The sequence below is a fragment of the Silurus meridionalis genome, chromosome 15 (genome assembly GCF_014805685.1).
Source record: "Silurus meridionalis isolate SWU-2019-XX chromosome 15, ASM1480568v1, whole genome shotgun sequence".
NCBI classification, from domain to species: domain Eukaryota; kingdom Metazoa; phylum Chordata; class Actinopteri; order Siluriformes; family Siluridae; genus Silurus; species Silurus meridionalis.
This window is the reverse complement of record NC_060898.1, coordinates 7,000,127-7,022,877: the sequence shown is the minus strand read 5'-3', so window position 1 is coordinate 7,022,877 and position 22,751 is coordinate 7,000,127. Positions and strand designations below refer to the sequence as shown.

General features: G+C 37.7%; 1 protein-coding gene across 9 annotated transcripts in view; it reads left to right on the top strand.

Moving 5' to 3' along the window:
- The first annotated feature begins 7,001 nt into the window (after positions 1-7,001).
- Positions 7,002-22,751, top strand: part of rapgef1b (Rap guanine nucleotide exchange factor (GEF) 1b) — a 35,479-nt gene continuing 19,729 nt past the window's right edge. For 5 of the 9 annotated variants that reach the window (XM_046867914.1, XM_046867917.1, XM_046867913.1 and 2 more), the window contains exons 1-2: positions 7,003-7,262; positions 21,236-21,381. In XM_046867914.1, coding sequence (XP_046723870.1) covers positions 7,235-7,262; positions 21,236-21,381 — 174 coding nt within the window. In that variant the 5' untranslated portion in view covers positions 7,003-7,234. Of the gene's footprint in view, positions 7,263-21,235; positions 21,382-22,751 lie in introns of all 9 variants that reach the window. The other 4 variants (XM_046867912.1, XM_046867909.1, XM_046867908.1 and 1 more) reach the window with 2 other exon arrangements.

Sequence of the window (22,751 nt, the reverse complement as noted above, 5' to 3'; positions counted from 1 at the left end):
TGAAGGTAAACTGTCTAACTGTATTTTGTTTTGACAGTTCGTCTACACATTATACACACTTTCTATTCATAAGTCTAGAAAAGTCTAAAAAAAGTCTGATACACTGTACACTGCTTGTCAAGCGTTTGGAACTATCTAGTCATATTGTTTTTGAGGTACAGGCAGGTTCCATTTGTTTATAATGCAGGTACTTTGTAAAAGTATTAACTTTAGGTTAATTACTAAGACAAAGTAAAAAGAAAAACCTTAAAAAATTGGACAGTGTATGACTGGAAGAAAGTTCTGTGAAAGGTTGAGTCCAAATTTATATTTTTGTTTTTAACAGACAAACTTATGTAAGATGAACAGGAGAGAAGATTATAGCAGACTGCCTCACACCCACAGTCAATCATGGAAGTGGAAGCTTATTGATTTTGGGTTGTTTCGGAGTAAGGAACGTTCAAGACTTATTCCAGATGAAAAAATACGGAACCAATATGTTTACCATTTCATACTTCATACTTCACACTTGCAAATCCGTCTGGACTGCGGCTAACTGGATACATCATACAACAAAACCTGATGCCTATTTAATGTCCTAAAGTGTTTTATTCCCCATATATCCTACAAACTAATCAGCAGAATACAGTCATAAGGTCCATTTGCTGTCCTGTAGGTCTAGTTAGTAGCTGCTCATAAAACCAGATTTTAAACTGATTTTTTTTCTTTACATGGATGGAAAAAAAAATCTGCCACTAGTGGTCCAAATGAGCATTTCAATACATTCAATACATACAATAATAATAACAATTCTGAAGAGAAAGAGTCTTTTCTTACGGGGGCTAAGTATGCCACTCTGTGCCTTCTCTGCCTTTGGTATGACCCCTTTGGTGTGCCAGTTTAGATATGCAAACTGTAATGCTGTTCCTAGATCAAGAGATCAAGGTTGGGGAGCCCTTAATGCAGCAGTTTGTTCCACATTGAAGCATGCAGAGGTAAATTTCTCCAGGCCTCTGTGTAGTATTAAAAAAATCTAAGCATTAACCTACTTTCCCTTCATAAGATTGTCCTATCTTATCCTTTCACCTTCGGGATGAAAACCACCCCCTTCTGTCCCCAACCCCTGTGTAGTCCATCTAGCTTATGGGGGCCATCAGGTACTGATGCTTTAACTGGGAGCTCTTCAGTATTTGGTGGACTGGCAAGGTTATGATCCAGTATTACTGGGTTTCTAGATCCTTAACAGAGTTCCAAGACATTATCATCCCGGGTGGAACAGGAGTCTTTCTCAGACTTTCTTTGATGGGTTTTTGGCATTGCATAACCCTATGTCTTCAGTCTTGTTCCAAGACTTATCTTTGTAAGTTTTTTGCCCTTGTTATTTTTCTGCAGGTCTTTTCTTTTGGACAAGATTCTTGTGTTATATTTTCCAGATTTAAATTTTGCGATTTTTGCTTTTATGGACTTTCTGCACCGTATAAAATCTCTGCACCGTTGACCCTGGTGTGAGTCCAGCCCAACAGGGCCGTGTAATGATATTTCAAGGACAAGAAAGAAAAAGAAAGGAAGGAAGGAAGGAAGGAAGGAAGGAAGGAAGGAAGGAAGGAAGGAAGGAAGGAAGGAAGGACGCTCAAAGATTTTTTTTGGCTGATATACATATATAAATAAATAAAAGGTTTCTTATTTTGTTAGGATTCATTTTGGTATATTTCTACTTTTGCTTTAATTTCTTCTTTTGTGAAAGCATATAACTTTGAAGTAATATTTAATGTAACACTTTAACAAATTTGGAGGCTTTTTAAATACAGGTCTTCACTGCATTTCTTTCCATTAATGCAGAAATATTGACAAGAAGAAAAGAGTGCAGAAAAGAGAAGAGTGAAAAAGATGAGTGCTAGTGCAGGTTTGTGTTTCTAGTCTTTGACTGCTAGGGGGTAGCAGAGTCAAGCTTTTAATATAACTGCCTTCATACGATATTTAAAATCCTAAACTTGTGTACATACAAGTTCATCATACTTATGAAACAAAATCACACACACACACACACCCTCCTCTCTCTCTCTCTCTCTCTCTCTCTCTCTCTCTATATATATATATATATATATATATATATATATATATATATATATATGTGTGTGTGTGTGTGTGTGTGTGTGTGTGTGTGTGTGTGTGTATATATATATATATATATATATATATATATATATATATATATATATATGTGTATAAGTAAAAAAGTTTATTCTCTCTCTCTCTCTCTCTCTCTCTCTCTCTCTCTCTCTTTGTCTCCCTTACACACACCTTCTCTCCATTCCTTCAGGCCTTAACATGTTGCATTTTCTGCATTGTGTGCTGTTATCTACTTCACATCCTGAGGCCACGCATTCCCCGTTTCACTTCCTTACACACACACACACACACTCACAGACATTTTCGAATTAAACAAAATGTTTACATTTGCCTTACACACAAAGCTATTTTGAGCGTAATCACATTAAAAGTATAATCACATTCAAATGCTATTAAAAGCATCTAGATTCTATAGAATCTTGCAAAGTTAAAACATGAAAATATCTAAACATGTATCTATCTATACAATAAAACCTGCTTTTTAAAGATTAATATTATCTCAGAATGATGAACTTAAATTTAATCTGAACCATCTGACAGCTGTAGTTTTGTCAGGTCCAAACCAATACTATAGACATGCGTATGTCTGAAACATGCTGCAACACGTTCTCAGGGTCTGTAGGTTTGGGATTTGTGTCTGGGAATGGATTTGTTGCTATCCAAGTTAAATACATCCGGTATGACACATGCTAGGTTCATCCAGCTGCCTAAAGTTATTTGTGTTCATCCCTCATCTTGCTCTATGAGTCCATTAAATATTTGAATGGAAAGGTCAACAATGACACACATTATATTTGTTTGTATTACAATATTTGTAACCTGTTTAATTCAATTCAGTTTTTTTATTTGTATAGTACTTTCAACAATGGACATTGTCTCGAAGCAGCTTTACAGAGATAAAGCAGTTATAAAAGAATATATAAGTTTGTTCCTTATAATTGTAAGTTTGTCCCTAATGAGCATCCAGTGGTGACTGTGGCACGGAAAATTTCTCATAGATGGCATGAGGAAGAAACCTTAAGAGGAATCAGACTCAAAAAGGAACCCATCCTCATCTGGGTGGCAACAAATAGCCATTCAATACAGTTCCATCATTGTTAAGGTGTGCAGTGCAACCTGTGGTCCTGAGCTGAACTGTTTATATTAATACAGTCTAAATCCTTCCTCGAAATTTTTGTGTCGCTCAGTAATCTCATGGATCTTTAGGCTGTTGATGTGGAACCATTTCCAGCTGCACAGTGGGCCTCCATCGCATCGCAATGAATCAGGAAGATCTGAAAAGAGAAAAGACACAGGAACACCAGTTACTCGTACCTCCAGAGCATTTTTAACTCGACACATACAGAAAGAGAGAGAGAGAGAGAGAGAGAGAGAGAGAGAGAGAGAGAGAGAGAGAGGGTTTAGTGATTCTTGAAATTATTTGTTGCTATATTATTATATATTATTATATATATTATATATAATATTATATAATATTATATTATTATATAATACATATAATACAAGACATTACAATAGCATTTATTAAGAGAATTAATCTGACTTTTAATATCAGATGAATGAGGACCCTAATATACTCTAGATATAGAGGAGAAAATTATTTTGAGTCAATGCTCCAGAATGCAATACAGCTAAAAGACATGGGGTTGAGCTGAATAGCATGGTTCTGATGCTGTGTGAAGCCATGTTGATTGGACATCTGAGAAGAAACTTACAGTTAAAAGAGATTATCCCAATTTTAGGTTGAGTTACTTTTCTAGCTTGACTGGAAAGATTGGAAATTACAAGATGCTTCCATGAGTCAGTCAAAGCATAATTGAACTGGCTTCACTATTAACTGGTACATTTATTTAATTTAGCAGATGCCCTTATCCAGAACTGAGCAGTTGATGGTTAACAGCCTTGCTCAAAAACCCAGTAGTGGCTTGGTGGTTCTGGGATTTGAACCCATGAACTTCTGATCAAAAGTTCAACATCTTATTTACTGAGCTACCACTTCCTGCAAAGAGTATTGTGGATAATGTTGGAAACTGTAAGCCATAATGAAAATAGACAGTTCACACCAAAAAAACAAAACCAAAAATTTAATAATAAAACGTGTAGCATGTTTCAGCATTGAATATGAAAACATAATATGGATTCTAAACAGTAATATGCATGATGGATTTGTATTTGTTTAATACCTGTAGGCTTTGTTTAGAATACAGTATACTTTATGTACACTGTCGAAAGCCTTTTGATGCATTGTACAGCCTGCTATGAACAGTGAAGAAGGCCTTAAGCTCTTAAACTACATTACACCTGTACAGGAGCTAAATTACAAATTTCTCCCCAGGTGTGTGTGTGTGTGTGTGTGTGTGTGTGTGTGTGTGTGTGTGTGTGTGTGTGTGTGCATTTTTACATTGCCAGCTCACAGCTCCAGGGTTCCTGATTTGATCCTGAGATCAGGTTACTGACTTTAGGGAATGCTGCATGTTCTCCCGCTGTGGGTTTCCCCTCTGTGTGACTTTCCTCCACATTCTTCAGCTTCCTCTGACTCCCCCCCATCACCTAAAAACATGCTGCTGGTATGTGGATTGTCTAATTTAAATTGTCCCTAGTCTTTGAGTGAGTGTGTTGATGTGTGTACATGAATCAAGGCTCAAGATTGTTTATTGGTCAAATACATACTGCACATTTTGCATACAAGTGAAGTAAATTAAATGTTTTGACAGTGTGATCCAGGGTGTCTCATGTCCGGGGTTCAGGGACAGTTTCTAGATACAACACGACCCTGACCAAGATAAAGAGATCATTGAAGTTGAATTACTGATTAAATGAAGGAATCAATGAAGTCCATGTATGTAGGATATGAGAAGCTGCAACTATGTTTTGATTCTGGTCTGTAGGAGGCGCTGTTTCTCTACTGAAAAATGTCCTGGCTGAAAATCACGGACCCGGTGGCACCCTGCCTCAGTGACAGGAATTACAATTGACTGATTCGGATTTTTCCAACTGACTCATTTCAGTGAATCAAATAGCCATCGAATAGCTTACTTTTGAATCACTTCTATTTAAAAAGAAATTTTCTGGCTACAGTATATAGTACAACATTGTTACATCTCTATATCACTTCATTCTGTCAATTCTACATTACAACATATTATATGTCAAGATTTTTCTGTCTGCTGACCAACCAATTACAATTCATAATCTTATTTAGGCAGTGGCAGACCTTCTCTGCTCAGAATTACGTTTCAGACTATATAATATATTCAATATATTTTTGGCAATGAATATGTATGAATAGTCTATTTTCTTCATAGGGTGCAATGCACCCATGTCTGATTGGAGTTTCAATCCAATCAGATTTTAACTGTCCCACCACATACTGTGGTCAATGGTATCTGGAACCTGTCGGCTCTTTTAATGTACACTCCATGTTTCTTGAAGCTATTCCTTTAACCAATCAGACTGCGATTTGACCACTCCAAGACCATCTAGAAGTCGTCCAACCATGTCTGCATTTTCACGTGCTTTGAATGTAGGCACTAGTCAAAGTTCACAATCCCCATCTGTAGCACACTGCACAAGCTCAAATACATATTGATGTGGAATTAATAGCTGGTTTTTTTTCATACTACAATGGCTAAAAGAGGAGAAGAAATTGATTTGGTAGCAGATATAATATATATATTATGACATTTACAAGAAAATCAAGAAAAGCAAGACTTTGTGAGGAAAGGTCAGCCAAAACAGTTAAAAACAGTAGAATATGCACAAACCACACAATCTCCCATAATTTGAAATGCCCATGAAAACCATAATTCATGGAAGAATCTTCAGAAATTTCTATCATATTAAAATATTTGTAACAGGGAGACAGTCACAATGGCATTCATTAGGAGAATATTTGACCTTTAATATCAGACTAATGGGGACCCTAATACAGATGTGGAGGAGAAAAATCATTTGAGTCAATGTTCCAGAATGCAGTACAGCTAAAAGGCATGGTTGAGCTGAATGACATGGCAGAGAGCTCAGCTAGTTAACCATCTACTAGTTGATGAACATGATGGTGTTGATTTGAGGTAATAGAGGTAAAGTTTACAGATGGTGAATTATAAACTTGGATTTGAACTGGGAAAGAGAAATGGGGTACCCAGTGGTACCCAGTGGAAGTATGGGAGGAACCTTCAAACTGTGTGGTTAGTAAGGATCTCTGTTTGTCTATAAACTAACATGTCATACTTTTTTTAGCCAGAGACTCCTTCTATGATGCTGGAGGCTCCTTTCAGTTCTCCCATGATACTGGAGACTCCTTCCATGATATCGGAGATTCTTTCCATAATAGTGGAGACTCCTTCCATAAGACTGGAGACTCCTTTCAGGATACTTTACATTTTTTCCATGATTCTGCAGACATATTCTTTGATACTCAAGACTCCTTTTATGATATTGGAGATTCCTTCTTTGATAATGGAGACTCCTTTCATAATACTGGAGCCTGAAAACTCCCTGAATGATACTGGAAACTCTTATTCCTTCTATGATACTGGAGACTCCTTCCATGATACTTTACACCTCCTCCATGATACTGGAGATGTACTCTTTGATACTGGAGACTCCTTCCATAATATTTGAGACTCCTTCCATGATATTGGAAACGTTCTCCATCATACTGGAGGATCCTTCCTTCCTCCTGTCGGTATAGAAAAACAAAGATCACACATAATACATAAGAAATGATCATTTAAGAAAAAAAAATCACAAACATGGCAGTGATAGACCTGATCACAAAAACCTGAAAGCCACAGACGCTTGACTCGCACTTTTAAAGGAGTCAGCCAAAGAAATCGGTTCTGTTGGGAATCGGTTCATCTCTCGCCTTGACGCTTGTGTGTTTCACTGCACCGACAGTGTGTGTGAGTGCTTATGTATGTGTGTGTGTGTGTGTGTGTGTGTATGTGGTACTGCGAGCAGCTCTTCAGCATGCTCCTGGTAGAGGATATATTCCTTTAAAAGGGGAACACAATTATATTAGGCGAAATGAGATCCTGTCAGACGGCGCGTTAACGAAGCGGGACGCGATATTTTCCCCCTAATTTTTCCGTTTTCTCTGTAAAGCCCACAGCTCCGGGCGACCATGTCGGGGAAAATAGAGAGCAAACACGGTGAGTAAAGCGTGAAAACACACGAAACACCGGCGTATAAAAAAAGATTTTGGACACGAGAAAATATTTTCTAATATATCTGCCTATATATTAATGCATATGAATAAAGAAATGCCTATAAATAGACAAATCCGTTAGCTTGCTACACAGCACCCGTTAGCTTTACGGCTAAATCTCTGGGTTTCTATTGGACCCTTTTTTTCTGTTCGGTTTGAACGAAGGATTTTTGGGGGGCTTTTCTAAATTTTTTTTGGCTCTCATGAAATTCATCGGTCGCTAATAATATGTGTAAAAGGTTTGATTTGTCTTTGTAAAATCTGCTGCTAATTTGGTGGAGAATTGTATGTATAAATGGAGCAGTGTTCGTGATAACCGCAGTGACCGCTGCTGTTGTCAATCTCAATCTGGACTGTTGAAAGCTTCACACACACGTGTAACGGTATTCCCAGGTATTTTTAGCACTTTTAATAGCTTTTATTTTTTGTTTGGAATATACTTTAGATTTAAGGAAAAGCCTGTGTAGGGGTAGACATGTGAATTGTGCATTGTGTACAGGTTGATTTTGTGTTGTAGCTTTAGACAGGTCAGGAATGTGTTGTGTGTGTGTGTGTGTGTGTGTGTGTGTGTGTGTGTTGATGGATATTTATATGATCAGGAATTCAATGCGTTTTATATATATTTTCATATTGTTTATTTGTTTTTTTTTTAAGGGGTTGTTTTTGCATCTAAAGTGTGCAAATCTAAGAATATGCTTGACTTCATGTCACTTTAAGAATCTATCAGGATTATTAATGCATGCATGCTTTATACTTTGCCGTATGCACTCAGGTGTTACATACTGCATTCTTTCTTTTTATTAATATTAATTTTATTATAATTTGTATTAATAGTAGTAGTATCTATTTGCTAGTTGTACTCTGGAATGTGCACTTTTGGGACTCCTGGAAATCTTTGCCCTATGCACTGAGGTGTCCCATATTGCATTCTTGCTCCTTCTTCTTCTTCTCCTCTTATTTTTGTTATTATTATTAGTAGTAGGAGAAAACTAAATTAGCTGTTTGTACTGTGATTTATTTGCCCCTATCTCCAGGGATTCTTGGCCTTATGCACACAGCCGTCACATATTCCATCCTTTTATTTTATAATTAGTTCGTAGTAGGATTCATTTGTTATTTGTAAACAGACTTTGCTGTTTATTTTTTCCCTGCTATTTGATAGTATTATTTGGCTGATGCACTCGGGTGTCACAGACGACATCCTTTATCATTATTTTTATTACTATTGTTATTCTTATTATCATTATTGTTATTAGTGGTAGTAGTAGAAGTTGCATTAATTTACTATCTGTTCTCATTAATCATTTGTATGCTTTGAATGTTTCTGTCCGATTCCCCCTTTATCTCAGCGCATTCATTGCCTTATGCACTCAGCTGTCACTGTATTGCGTTCTTTGTATTTATCATCATCATTATTATTATTAGTACTACTAGTAATGCTAATTTACTATTTGTACTCTTATCTGTATTGTACACCACAGTTTTTGCAGTCTGGTTATTTGGTTCCATTCTTTTTCATAGGATTCTTTGCATTATGCACACAGGTATCACATTGCATTCATTATAGTTATTATAATAATATTAATAGTAGTAGTAGTAGTAATAGTGGTATTAATTTACTACTTGTACGCCTAAATGTTTTGTACACCACAGATTTTGCTGTTTGATATTTTTCCCTGCTATCTCAGAGGAGTTTTTGCCTTACTGTATGCTCTCAGGTGTTACATATTGCATTCATTCATTTATTCACTTTCTTCTCCTTCTTCTTCTTCTTCTTATTAATAGTAATAATGATGATAATTTTAGTAGTAGTAGTGGTACTAATTTGCTGTTTGTACTTTTAAATGTCCTGCAAACTACAGATTTTGCTGTCTGATTTTGCTGATTTTGTTGTCTGATTCTCCCCGCTATCTCAGAGGATTCTTGTGCACCACCCTTGCGTAATGTCAACAGACATTGTGCAAGACATCGCTTCCCGTCTGATTGTCTGCTTGTCAGTAGGTTTATTCTTGGCTTGGCATAGAGATAGGCAGATGTGAAACGGGGTGACAAGCAGATTTATTTCATGACACCATGTCGCTGTAGAATTCGGGGACTGTCTCGTCAGAAGACGGCAACACATTTTGTAAAACCGCATCTCTGGTGGTAGTTGCAGACTAAAGGGAGTACCTAAGTGGAGTTCTCATTTCTAGAAGCTCCTGGTAAACTGATATAAAAAAGTATGCTTGTTGATTTGGCTGAGACGTTGATAAGCTGCTTTTCTGTGGTTTAAAAGAAATAAAACAGAAAGTCTGATGATTCTTATGTCTTAACTATAAATGAATAAAAGAAAAGTACATAATATGATGTGTTAATCAGCCTACTGAGGACAGTTGGCTAATCGCTGCGGTATAAAACAAATAAAATTCTTTATGACGTGTTGTTATTGGAAAACTATCAGTTGCAGTGTGCTAACATTGCTTCCGCTCTGCATGAGCCCTTTGTTTATTTTTCTTAGAACAGCATCTCATCCAGCGTTAGTCTTTTCTCTTAATGATGACGTGTGCGAGCGAGTCTTTCTGCACTGCTGTGTGTGTGGCTGTCGCTCTCTCCATGTTGCGAGCATGTCGTTCCTAGAACCGGAAAGTGTCTTGTTCATTTTTAGTATGTTTTCTATTCTTATGTACAAGATTAAAGGGTGTGTTGGAACAGGAAAAATTGCACAAGGCAAGGATTTTACACACACACATTGATGCATGCATCCTGGATATGGTCTAATGTATACTTTTCAATACAGAGTCTGCAGCCTCACACAACAGGTGTTTATGCGTTAACAGGTGGTGGTGGTGTTTTATGTGTGTGTTGTTTTGTTTGTGTTTGTTTGTGTGTGTGAGTTTGAGTGTGTAATTATAAAGCACTGATTAGGTTTCCCTCCAGGAGTGGGCTGTAGTCGGAAAATTTTGTGCGTGCGTGTTGGCGATGTCATTGCTGGTGGACGCACTGCCATTGTCGGCCACTCATTGGCCTTTGTTGTCGCTATGGATACCATGTTCCTTCATAATTATGGAGGATAATCAATAACCTGTCACCTGTTCTTTCTGTCACATACTTTCATCTTTTAATGACTTTTTTTATTACAATATCTCTCTCTCTCTCTCTCTCTCTCTCTATCCCCATTTCTCTATCTCTCATACAAAACCCGGAAGCTGATCTTGAACTCACTTGACTTCCCAACCATAATGAGGAAAACGTGTGCGAGAGGGAGTTTAAGTGGTTTTAAAAATAAGAATTTTTTATGAAATGGCACATACATTTCTATCCATTTATGGTTGCACATCCTTGTGGAAATTGTTGTTCAGAAACATATTAGAACCTTGCAGCTGTAACTACTGTCAGAGTTGCTGTCACAGAAAATTCAGCAACAACTTCTGACCAATCAGAATGAAGCATTCGGTTGGTCTCTATAGTGAATGCTTCTTTAAATACGTCTGTTTTACAGAGTGTGTGTATGTAATCATATATATGAGAGAAGATAATTGTTTAGCAGTGCAGGAAAGGTGTGGGTGGTTGGGGGTTGTGTGCAGCTATTAGTTTGAGGGTTCTTGAGGCCATGAGCTTAGAAAAATGTTTGTGTAAGAAACTGGTCTGGGGGGTCTTTAGGAATTGTCAATGTTTGTATTGGTGTGTGTGTGTGTGTGTGTGTGTGTGTGTGTGTGTGTGTGTGTGTGTGTGTGTGTGTGTTTTAATTGGATAAATGTGTTTGGTGTTTGTTTGCCATTAATCATTTAACAATATTTCGTTTTGGGTTCATTGTCTCGTTGGGTATTAAGTATTTTGAAAGTATTTATGATGTTTATTTATTTTTTTTTTTTCCCCTGCTATTTTATATGTCAGAATTATATATTTAATTTATAATGTTTTCCAGTTATTTCATATTTTGGCTGAAGCAATAAACTTTACTTGCATAAGATTAAGCTACATGGAGGAACACGTGCTTGCACGCAAGCACACACACACCCCCACACACGCACACCTAAAATAGCGTTGCTCCAGGGCTCCTGTTCACATCTATTCTACTAGTGTGTGCCGTGATTGGCAGAATGATGTTGTTAGAAGGTTCAAATTGAACAGTGTTGACTTTTGCTCTTCTGTGATTTGCTGGAGGCATGTAGGTGGGGTTTCTGATTGGTTCGAGTTTAGCTGGGTTAAATCCTAGCGCCTAGTTTCTTTCTCAGGACTCCAGGTTTAGATCTGTAAACTGTAATTTGGAGCTTCAGAAACCAACACTGTACTATTCCTCTCCGAATGAAAGGCATCTCCTTACTATTCTGAGCTACGGTAATTAACTGCTTTTTGGGTGTGTGAATGAGAGGAAGAAGTGCACATCTAATTCATCGTGAGTGTAGGCCTGGTTTCCCCTTCCAGAAGCAGAAAGCATGAGTGGGGAAAAAACAGTACACTAGAAACTGAAGTCATGAACAGATGGATGGATGGAGAAATTGCTAGCGGATTATGGAGTCAAAAGCAATAAGTATGTTTGTGTGTGATTAAGCCTGGCTTTTGCAACATTATAAGCCATGATGGATGCGTAGGATGGACGTGATTTTGTAATCCGTTTTGCCCAGGGTTTTTTTTTTTTTTGTTTTCTTTTCTTGGAGCTGCTTTAGTGTGCTGCAAGGTCACACGACGGTGAGGACTCAGTGGAATCGGGACTGTCCTGATCGCCTCGGAAGTTCATGGAAATCCAAAGCATGACTGACAATTGGGGAACTTGGTGACAGTTTTGGTGTATATTTAGTATCCACCTCAGTTCGAGGCCTGAGTCATCTGAGGTCATGCAACTGACAGAGGGATGAGTAAGACTCTGTGCTATATGGAGACACTTTACCGTTTCCCCCTAGTCACTCATCTGGACTGAGTAGTGAATGGACTTGGAATTGTATCAGGAAGGGTTTTAAAAGTGTTTACAGTGAACTGAAGCGAATCTTTTTATCAGTAGGTATTTTGAGACCTTGGAGAGTTTATTTATTGATTTGTTTTGAATCCGAAGCAGACGATTTTCTTTTGGACATGGGAAATACAGGTGGGGGAAGCCAAGCATCGACAGAGGCTGACCTGATTTGGTTAACAAAACAGGAGAAGAATGCAGGTAAATCATGGCCACACAGTGAGTAGCTACATGAGTAAGTACTACTAATGAGTAGTGGATGATGGTTGGACATTTGAGGTATATTCTGCGGCCTTGAGCTTTTCAACTACCAATAACTGAATCCAATAAACTATAGCCACGGTTTATTAACGCAATACCAAATAAGCTCACCTGTTCTTGCTGAGACACTACAAAATGAAGTAATTCATTAAATGTTTGGGTTTTTTTTGGTTGTTAAAAAAGAAATAAGGCAGTGCTATTAGGAAAAAAAAATAAAATCAACAACAGTGTTATGGGATGCTTTTACCACATCGAGAGTGATTATTTACTAATAACTGGATGTGACCTTATATTTTCCAAGTAGTGTATATATATCTAATTTGTAAATAATTGATGTGTTTTAATCATTTCTAGTTACACTGTGGAACGTCCACAAGGCATGTTAGTTCCTGTTTAACAGTTATTCCCTCACCATCTTCCACCATTTTCTGAAAGTTAAAAACAAAAAAAAACTGTGACACGAGTCTCCTTCTATAAATGTTCGACTCGTACAGAAATAAGGTGCTACTAAAGAAACAATTACATCATTGAAATGACAGTCAGCTTATATTTTTTATCATCTGAGCTGGCATTTTATATATATATATATATATATATATATATATATATATATATATATATATATATAATATAAGATTTTGATACTTCTTGGTGTAAAGGAAAAAAAATTAGTTTGTTAAGTGTGTGTGTGTTAACCGTACACCTGCAGTTGGATTGAAATTGGGGTGTGAAAGAGGCCTTTATTTTACATTATTCCTTGTCCAATTGAAAAAGAAACAAAATGGAAAGGAAATGAAAATGAAATGGATTTCTTCATGTTTGAAGTATATGCTTGTTTAATACCCATCTGTTGAGTAAAATGTATTAGTCTTGCCCTGAATCTAGTCTTTGAGCTGTAGCTGTTTAGCAAAATCTGGACCGGACTGAAAGTCAACACAATGTTAACGGGTTCATCCCCATATTTGCCGTGTGTATTTTAAGGGCCGTGTAGGGCCAGCGCTAAATGTAAGCTATATTCCTAGCATTTTTGTGAATGTGGCTTTACTCTAAGCGCCCATTTAGCGCAGTCAAACCGAGGGCAGACAAACCACACCAAGAGACACTCGAGAAAGGGATGTAACGCAGCCGCTCGCACAAACGCTGTGAAACTGTAGAGGTTCATTCACTTTAAGTGCTTTTAAGAAGGAATTATTAACTACTTGCGGTGTGCTCCTGTTTCTTCTTTCTTTGCGAGTATGTCCATAATTTTGTGATTCTTCAAGTTTCTTTACGTCTGTAATTTTTGCAGCTGTTTTTTAAGTCCCTTGTTTTTTTATGCCCCGTGTCTCTTTATTGCTTGTTTATGTGTCTGAGCTCGATGTACACGAACGAGGGAAATAACCAGTGTTATGAAACGAACGAGCTAATCCCAGGCTATGCCGCTCATCATCTCATAATGGTGCGGCTATGCGTGTTGCCGTGTTTACCGAATACTCCCTCGGAAAACCACAGTGAGTGAAGAAGCCCTTGTTTCAACTGTGTGTTTTATATTTATATATATATATATATATATATATATATATATATATATATATATATATATATATATATATATATATGGGGGGAAATACACAGTGGTTGAGACACTGGATGGCTATGCAGTCTGTGTGTTAAGCAGAAGAACAGAAATGTGTGTGTGTGTGCGCGCATATGACGGAATGTGGAACACTACATGAGGACAGGAGGTCCACCCTGTTCAGACACGCCTGTGAGTGTGTTTGATGTGTGTGTGTGTGTGTGTGTGTGTGTGTTTGCATGGGCTTTCAGAGGGGGATGGGCTCACACAGGAGTACGGGCATGAGGGAGAGACGGATGCCTCATCCTTATTTCCATGCTGCGTTTTAAGGTGCTTGCATTGAAGCACTGAGGTTTATGCTTTGCAATGCCGTGAAAGGGTTTATGCATAAAGTTATATTTGTCCGACATGATATAAGGGTTGTGCTGCTCAAAGCTTATTGGTTGGGATCATATCGATCAATGTCAGAATGCAAGTGAAGGCTCAGAATGCATTGCTGTGTCCTGATTATTTTTAGGTTTATGTCAACTCACTTCTCTTCTGTCGGATTCTTTTAAAATGATGCTTCCAATTGTCCTCTATTTAGTATACAAAGCCAGCTGTTTTTCACATTTCCCACCATCCCTCAGTCCTGCATAGCAACAGTTCACCCAAAGAGAAAATACGTGTGTATTTTATGGTCCAGTGTATATATATTTTTTTGCCTACATTTTCATGTTTTGTGCTCTTTTTAGAGTTACATGGTACATAAAGTTCTAGCTATCTGTGTTGTCCTTGACTAATATTTGGCAAAGTCAGAAAATTCGCCTAGAATCTAAGAAGCAGAAGGTTTTTTTTGTTTTTTTGTCAATGTTGTTCCATTCAGTGTTAATGGTTTCAGACAGGGAGTAGTTGCAAAATGTGTTGAGTTTTACACGATACTTAATCGTAATCATGATTTTACCTTTGCGTACAATAAGACATTATAACTTTAGCAGAATCCGTCCACTACAGCAAAAAGAGCAAGGGCACAGGATAGCATTTCTCGCTAGCAAATGTTTTACTGGCGAATGTTTTGTCATTAAGATCATGAATAGGTGCAGTTTTGTGCTTCTTCTGGTCTTCTTTTTATTATTATATGCTGGTGCAATGCTGATGCTAGATTCATTTTATTTTCTGTCTATGAGTCAAATCATTTTCTGTATGTAGAATCAATTCTCAAACTTTGGTTTGTCTCCCCGTTTGGTTTGCCTTGAATCAGTGAATCAACTCTCTTTGGTCCCATTCATCTGAACCAAAATCAGGATGATTGCTTGTGTGTGAAATGCAAGATTTCTAGCCGATTAGGTAAATATGACTATATATGTAGGATCTTGTAGAAACCTGGATATGGTTGGACTCAATACACAGTATTAAGAAGCATGATTGAAGCAGGACCATTGCGCATCCACTGTTTTTCACATTCCTATAAATACATAATAATAACTATTGCACATAAGAAAACACAAGTTATGCCATGAGGGCTAACAGAGGAGTGTAATGCAAAGACTTCCCAAACTTTAGAGGATGTGGTATAGCTTCTCTGTAATGTGTGCCAACGTTTTTACTCATAATTTTCATTGAAATGCCTCAGCAAGCTTCTACACAGAACAACATGATCTAATTCTGACTATGTAAGTCTCTGTAAAGTACTAAAATTAGTATCAGGTTGTTTTAACACTCCACGCAACCCATGTTTGGTATGAATGGTGAAGTGTGAAAGCTGTTTTTGAGCCAAAGAGCTTTCCAGAGACTCGATTCCCAGTCTTCTCGAAAATGGTGGTCTGTGGTTCATTTCAGGAGAACCGCAGTACAGTGTACATCAGGTGTGGAAGTTTTGGCGCTGCATGTTGAGTAACACAATTACTTCTACTTGTAACATTACATTTTTTGTACATGTTTTGTTACGGTTATTGATCCAACATAGCACTGAAACACTGTAATTAGCTCGTATTTGTAACAGCACAGCAAAAACAACAGGTATTCGTGCACAGCTTCATGATCCGGAATTTTATTTATTTTTTATTTTTTTATATATGTATATTTTCTTTCCACTTCACTGTTGCTACTCAGGAAAGTAATAAAAACAAAACAGTGAAGGGATGAATGTTGTGTCTATCACCTGCAAAAAAATACATTCTTCTGTGTGTGTGCAAACTTGTGATTATGAACTCGCACCCAAAGGGGCCTAGACTCATTCGTGAGTGTGAGCTCAAATATGTGGAACAAGTGTGGAAACACCCTTGTTTGCACACATCTCACAAAGCAAAGTCTGGGTCCACACAAAAATAGCACAAGAGATTGCAAATTGCATTTACCACAAAGCTGGAGGCACACAATTGTGCGGTAAAATAAAATTTGGAAACCCAAACCTGTTCCAGCATGGCAATGCCCCTGTGCACAAAGCGAGCTCCATGGAGATATGGTTTACATGGTTTCGAGCAGAAGATCTTGAGTGGCCTGCTATAGCTGATGAACACAAGCACACTCCAAAATCTAGTGAAACATCTTCCCAGAAGAGTGGAGGGAATTATAAGTGCAAATTAGGACTAAATGTGGAATGCAATGCTCAAAAAGCACATACTATATTTATGACCAGGTCTCCGCAAACCTTTTGCAGTAGCGTGTATATATGGAATAATACAGAGCCAAGTTCTTAATGATTCTGGTTACATCTATTTGGAAAGTTTTTCCCTTTATATATTGTATAATTATTATATAATATATATATATATATATATATATATATATATATATATATATATATAATATATTAAGTATATTATATAATATGTAATATTTTTTATTGTTAAAAAAATTATATATATAATATAAGGATTGTAAGTTTTTGTGAGAAATTAAGGGTCACTTTTGTTTATCATATATTTATTATATATTTTTTTTTCTTCAGAACATTGTAAATATGAATAAACGCGCGCGCGCACACACGCACGTGTATTTGGTGTGTGTGTGTGTGTGTGTGTGTGTGTGTGTGTGTGTGTGTGTGTGTGTGTGTGTGTGAGATGATGCTGGAATTAGTGTGTTGGTCAGTAGTTGTATGACTGAGCAGCTGACAGGTTAGCATTCAGGATGGGTGGCACAGGAAATTAGGGCGGTACAGGATATTAAAGCATACACAATTAGGTCCAGACAGGAATTTAATGGGTGGAGCCCCAACCCAAGCAGAAAGTGGTGGGTCTGTGGATGATATTCAGACAGGTGTGTGTGTGAGACTAAATGTTTTAAATATGGCTTTGTAGGTGTTCTTTTTTTAGTTCAGCCTGAGCTACTTTATTCATGTTCAAACTTTATAAAGAGAAGTCAGTTGCAGTCTATTATAAATTTATTTGTGAGTAAAGAAAGTCTGTGTGTTTTGGTACTTTTCATCGCGAGAGCTCTGAAGCATCCTTATTTCTACAGGTCTGGAGTAACGAATGTTCTAACGCACTCAATTATCATTTGATAAAGCCAGTGCTGTTAAACACAGCTGAAGCATATACTATTCTCGGCAATTCATAGAAGAAGACAGGATGCAGGACGCGTATTATGTGTATGATGATGATGATGATGATGATGATGGGGCTGTGGCTTTTTCTGTCATTAAAAGATTAAAAGAGCTGTGTATCATTAAGTAGCCATTCACACCAAACTGCAAAAAAAATTTAAAATGTGTTCACTGATTTTTTGTAAAAAAAAATTTTATGTAATTTTATACACTAAATGGCATTATTTGTTATCTTATCTTGTTTTTTTTTTTTAGACACTTCGGGAACAGTGTCCATAAGTTGTTCTGTTAAAAAATGGCCTAAGCTGTAAGCCGTTTGAATGTTTTCTGGAAATGTAATCCTGAATTCCTGATAGTATTGTCAATCGATTTCAGGCTATTTAAAAAAAGAGTGCACCGACACAGATTGCCAGCTGAAGTTGTTCCATGATGGGCTGAATCAGATCGATAGGAAAGAGCTCCTGTTTTGTGTTTGGTCTTTTAAATGTGCTTCACATGAATGGGGTCTGTACGTTAGCCCTGCCCCTGCTCTCGGAAGATTACATGCCCCAAAGCAATCACTATAAAATATGACTGATGCTATTGGATGTTGGCTATAGTGGATTATTGGACATGAGACTGATGGACATGCATGCGGCTGCAGGTTGTGTGTCGATTTATGGACTGTAGCTTCGCTCAGCCACAGTGAATGGATTTTTTTTTTTTGCTTTGAAGCTTACAAGTTAAAAGAGAGAGAATTTTATGCTTTATTTTACTTGTTTAATGTGTTTTCTTTAATGTTTTTCTCCCTAAACACATCCATCACCTCATATAATACACTATATTGCCAAAGGTTTGCGGACACCTCGTCATAAGTGTGGTATGTGCTTTTTGAGCATCACATTCCACATTTACTCTTAAATTGCTCTTATCATTCCCTCCACGCTCCTGGGAGGATGTTTCACGAGATTTCTGAATGTGCTCTTCGACATTTTGGGTACACAAGGGTGTTAGAAAAGCCAGGCACTGATGTAGGGTGAGGAGGACTGGAGTGCAGTCGGTGTTTCACTTCATCCCAAAGGTATTCAGTAGGGTTGAGATCAGAGCTCTATAGCAGGCCACTCAAGATCTTTCCACTCTAAACCATGTAAACCATATCTTCATGGAGCTTTGTGCACAGCTGGGACAGGTTCGGGTTTCCAAGTTCAAGTGAATGTAAAATTTTATTATACCGCATCCAAAAGACATCCTGTACGTTTGTGTGCCTCCAGCTTTGTGCTAACAGTTTGGAGTAGAACCACATATGGCAGGAAAAGTCAAGTTACTTTTGTCCATATAGTGTATTTTTGGTTCAAAAGGTTCAAAAGACTTGTGCAAATGATTCCAGATGTCGATCACCTCATCTCCCGTTTTACTAAAAAGAATGACTTATTTTTTTGGTGTATTTTTGAGTACAATTTGTGTTGAATCAAAATTAGATTTTGAAATCAAAATAAAAAAAAAATCTGTAATGCGTGTGAGTTTTCTCTCCTCGTTAAGTGTAGTTCCAGTTCATTTCAGTTACAATATGATTTCCGCTTTTACCCATAAGGCATTGTTCTCTCACTCAGGATGGAAGGGCTGAGCCCCTCAGGCTAACAATGGATTTTACACTCTCTCACACACACACACACACACACACACACACACACACACACACACACACACACACACACACACACATTGTCAGATCCCGTTTTTGGTCACTCGTGGCTTAACAGCTGCAACTAACAGTAAATCCAGTATTTTTTCAGGCCCTCTACACATGCGTGCACACACACACGTAGTTACAATAATAAAGCTGAAAACATCGATTCCTCTTTACCATGTGTAAGTAAGTTCACACATACAAAGTTCTTAGAATGTATGATGTGGCTGGTTGTGTAACTTTATAGACATGCGGCAGAGTGTCAGATTGAACCCTTTACACAGAGTTGATGAAAATCCGATGGCAGTTAAATACACTGTTTTTCTCTTGCGCTGCCTCATGTGTCATTATTTAATGTTTAAGGATGTTAAACGTGCGGTATGAACGACATAATGTCTAGTAATTCAAATAAAGCGCGATCTGGAGACAGAAACATGCCCGACTATTTCCCAATATCAAGAGACATCCCTTATGATTCATATGGTGATGGAGTCTAGTTCTGGGAGTCATTGGTGTATGGTTATGTCTCAGAGTGTTATCTCACTATGTTCTTTTCTTGTTTTGCTGCACTGGGATATAGGTATTCTCCACACACACACACACACACACACACACACAAGATTGTGAGCCATAAAATTCCAATTATGATAAAAGTCTTGGAGCTGAGACTGTTTGTGTTTATCTCTTCCGGGAGCATCTATGTCTATGTAGCGATGCTTATCATTGTTCACTGAGATTGTTTGTGTGTGCACGGTTGTGTGTGTGTGTGAGAAAGAGAGTCAGCGTGTCCGTGTCAGCTTCCTTCAAATTCACAGTAGGAAGTGCTGCCCATTTCTCTGTGGTGATATGACTCTAGTGTGTGTGTGTGTGTGTGTGTGTGTGTGTGTGTGTGTGTGTGTGTGTGTGTGTGTGTGTGTGTGTGTGTGTGAGAGAGTAAGTGGGAAGCCCGGGAGTGCCACATTTCCTTTTCATGAATGGTGGTCTAATTCGGCATAGCTTCAACTTCCTGTGAAAAATGCACTTTTGTCTCGGGTTTTCAGTGAATTTGGGTGAAGTGGGAGTTTGTTATGACTACATGATAATCCGAGAAAATAAGTAGTGTAAAAAATATAGCTGGATTCTAAAAATCAGTGGCAGGCCCTGCATTTCACACCTTGGCCTTCAGTTGTTTCCTGCCTGAATCAAACAACCATACCATTATTTGGATGCCATTGATATAGAAACTATTAATGTTGTAGAGAAACGCAGTATAACAGAGCACTGCATCACAAAAAAACAAAAAACCAATTAACTCAATCTAACAATTCTCCTTTCACTGCAGCCACAGCTGCACCACCCACACACATCATTTCTAGCAGAGGCATCATAAAATGACCTCGGGTTTTCTCTAAATTTTTGTGGGTTCTTTATTAAATTCTTTTTCATCTTGAAAAAAAACCTCAATTGAGTCTACATGAATACATTTGAGCTTGAGCAGTTTGCTACAGATGCGGTTTGCGAGCTCTGACTAGTACGCTTTCTGACCATCCAATAAAAGGACGTGAAAATGCCGACATTATTGTACGCCTGCTAGATGGCCCCTGTGCCGTCAGCTCAAAAACAGCTTCAATCAGCATGCACTTTCACACTGCTGATTCTCAGGGGCCTCACTGCAGATTATTGGAAATCATTTAAAACATATTCATCGACAAAAATATATCAAAATGTAAGTCAGTGACTGACTTAGCAGAGGAGGCCTTGCTGGCCCTGATGGGCAACCACTGCTAAAAATATATTAACCACTCCGTTATGCAGCCAGATATTTAAAGCATATTGTGCTAAATCATAAAAAACTGTCAGTAATCACCATCTTCAATCGATTAGGCAATATTAGCTTATGCTCACCGGTGCAGAACGTTATATTTAATTAAAGAAGTTTAAAATTATTGAGTCCTGTGGTTTTTCATCAACTCTGTAATATTTCCCCTTCTTTTTTGTGTTTTTAGATTCTCAGAGGTCTCATATCTCCACCTTCACCATGAAGCTGATGGACAAGTTTCACTCGCCCAAGATCAAGCGCACTCCATCCAAAAAGGGCAAACAGAGTGCTCCTGAACCGGCCGTCAAGACCACAGAGAAACCTGTTAACAAGGTCAGACACCCTACGTACAATCTACTCTAAAACTTTTACATGAATAAATTCTAAGCTCATCCTAAACTGTAAATAAACTCAAGTTTTATACAAACTCGGCACATTCTACAAAAACCCTGTCCAAGCTGAAAAAACTGTGGACCAACACTACATTATGCGTAAGTTCTGCACAAACAAGGTCTTTACAGAGTCTAAATAAATATAAAAGTACAATATATGAGCCAAAGTATCGGGACACCTGACCTTTTTTCCTTATATGTGGTTCTTCTCCAAACTGTTAGCACAAAGCTGGAGGCACTTGATTGTACAGGACGTCTTTTGGATGCGGTTTAATAAAATTCTGCATTCACTTGCTCTATAAAGATATGGTTTACATGCTTTGGAGAGGAAGATCTTGAGTGGCCTGCTATAGAGCTCTGATCTCATCCTTACTGAACACCTTTGGGATGAACTGGAACGCTGACTGCACCCCAGGCCTCCTCACCTACATCAGTATCTGACTTTACTAACACCCTTGTGGCTGATGAACACACATGTCCAGAAGCACACACCAAAATCTAGTGGAACACCTTTCCAGAAGAGTGGAGGGATTTATTAGAGCAAATTATTATCCTAAAGGTGGTCAATAGGGTTACGGTCAAAGCTTCGAAATGTTCCATGCTTTGTAAACCGTATCTTTATTGAGCTGGATTTGTGCATAGGACATTGTCACACACGAACAGGTTTGGGTCTTCTAGTTCAAGTAACCGATAATTTAATGCTACCGCATCCATGGACATATAATATATTGTGGTAACAGTTTGGGGAAGATCTGCATATGGCTGGAAATGTCAGGTGTCCAAATACTTTTGTCCATGTACTGTATCTTGAATTGAAGGGATGTTATGTGATATTTCTATTGGGTGATTATTTTGTAACGCATAAAAAAAAGCCAAATGTTTCTAGACATAGTGAGTTATTTAAAGCTTGGCATAATGTGGCATTATATTCCAATTAAATATGAGTCGGTTACATCACTGTATGTATAGTAGATTAATTAGCTTTTATTAAAGAGAAATGTACATAAGATCCCTTTATGCAATTCAGTAGTTTTTTATGGTGTGTCCACCCTGAGGCAATGCAACATTAATGTAGGACTCAGGGGAAATAAAAGATCTGGAGCTGATCTGTGTGTTAATTAGGTTTTGTATCATAATGACACCCAGTGTTCACTCCAGGAACTACATTTCTTTAATTAAAGGGAACTTTATATGCAGTTAGGCTCGATTCAGTCAAATGTTTGTCATATTGACTTATTGGCGGGAATTTTTGTCCTGAGACACATCATGCTTTTTCAGCCCTGTTTAACAATTATTTGTTTGTTTGTCTGT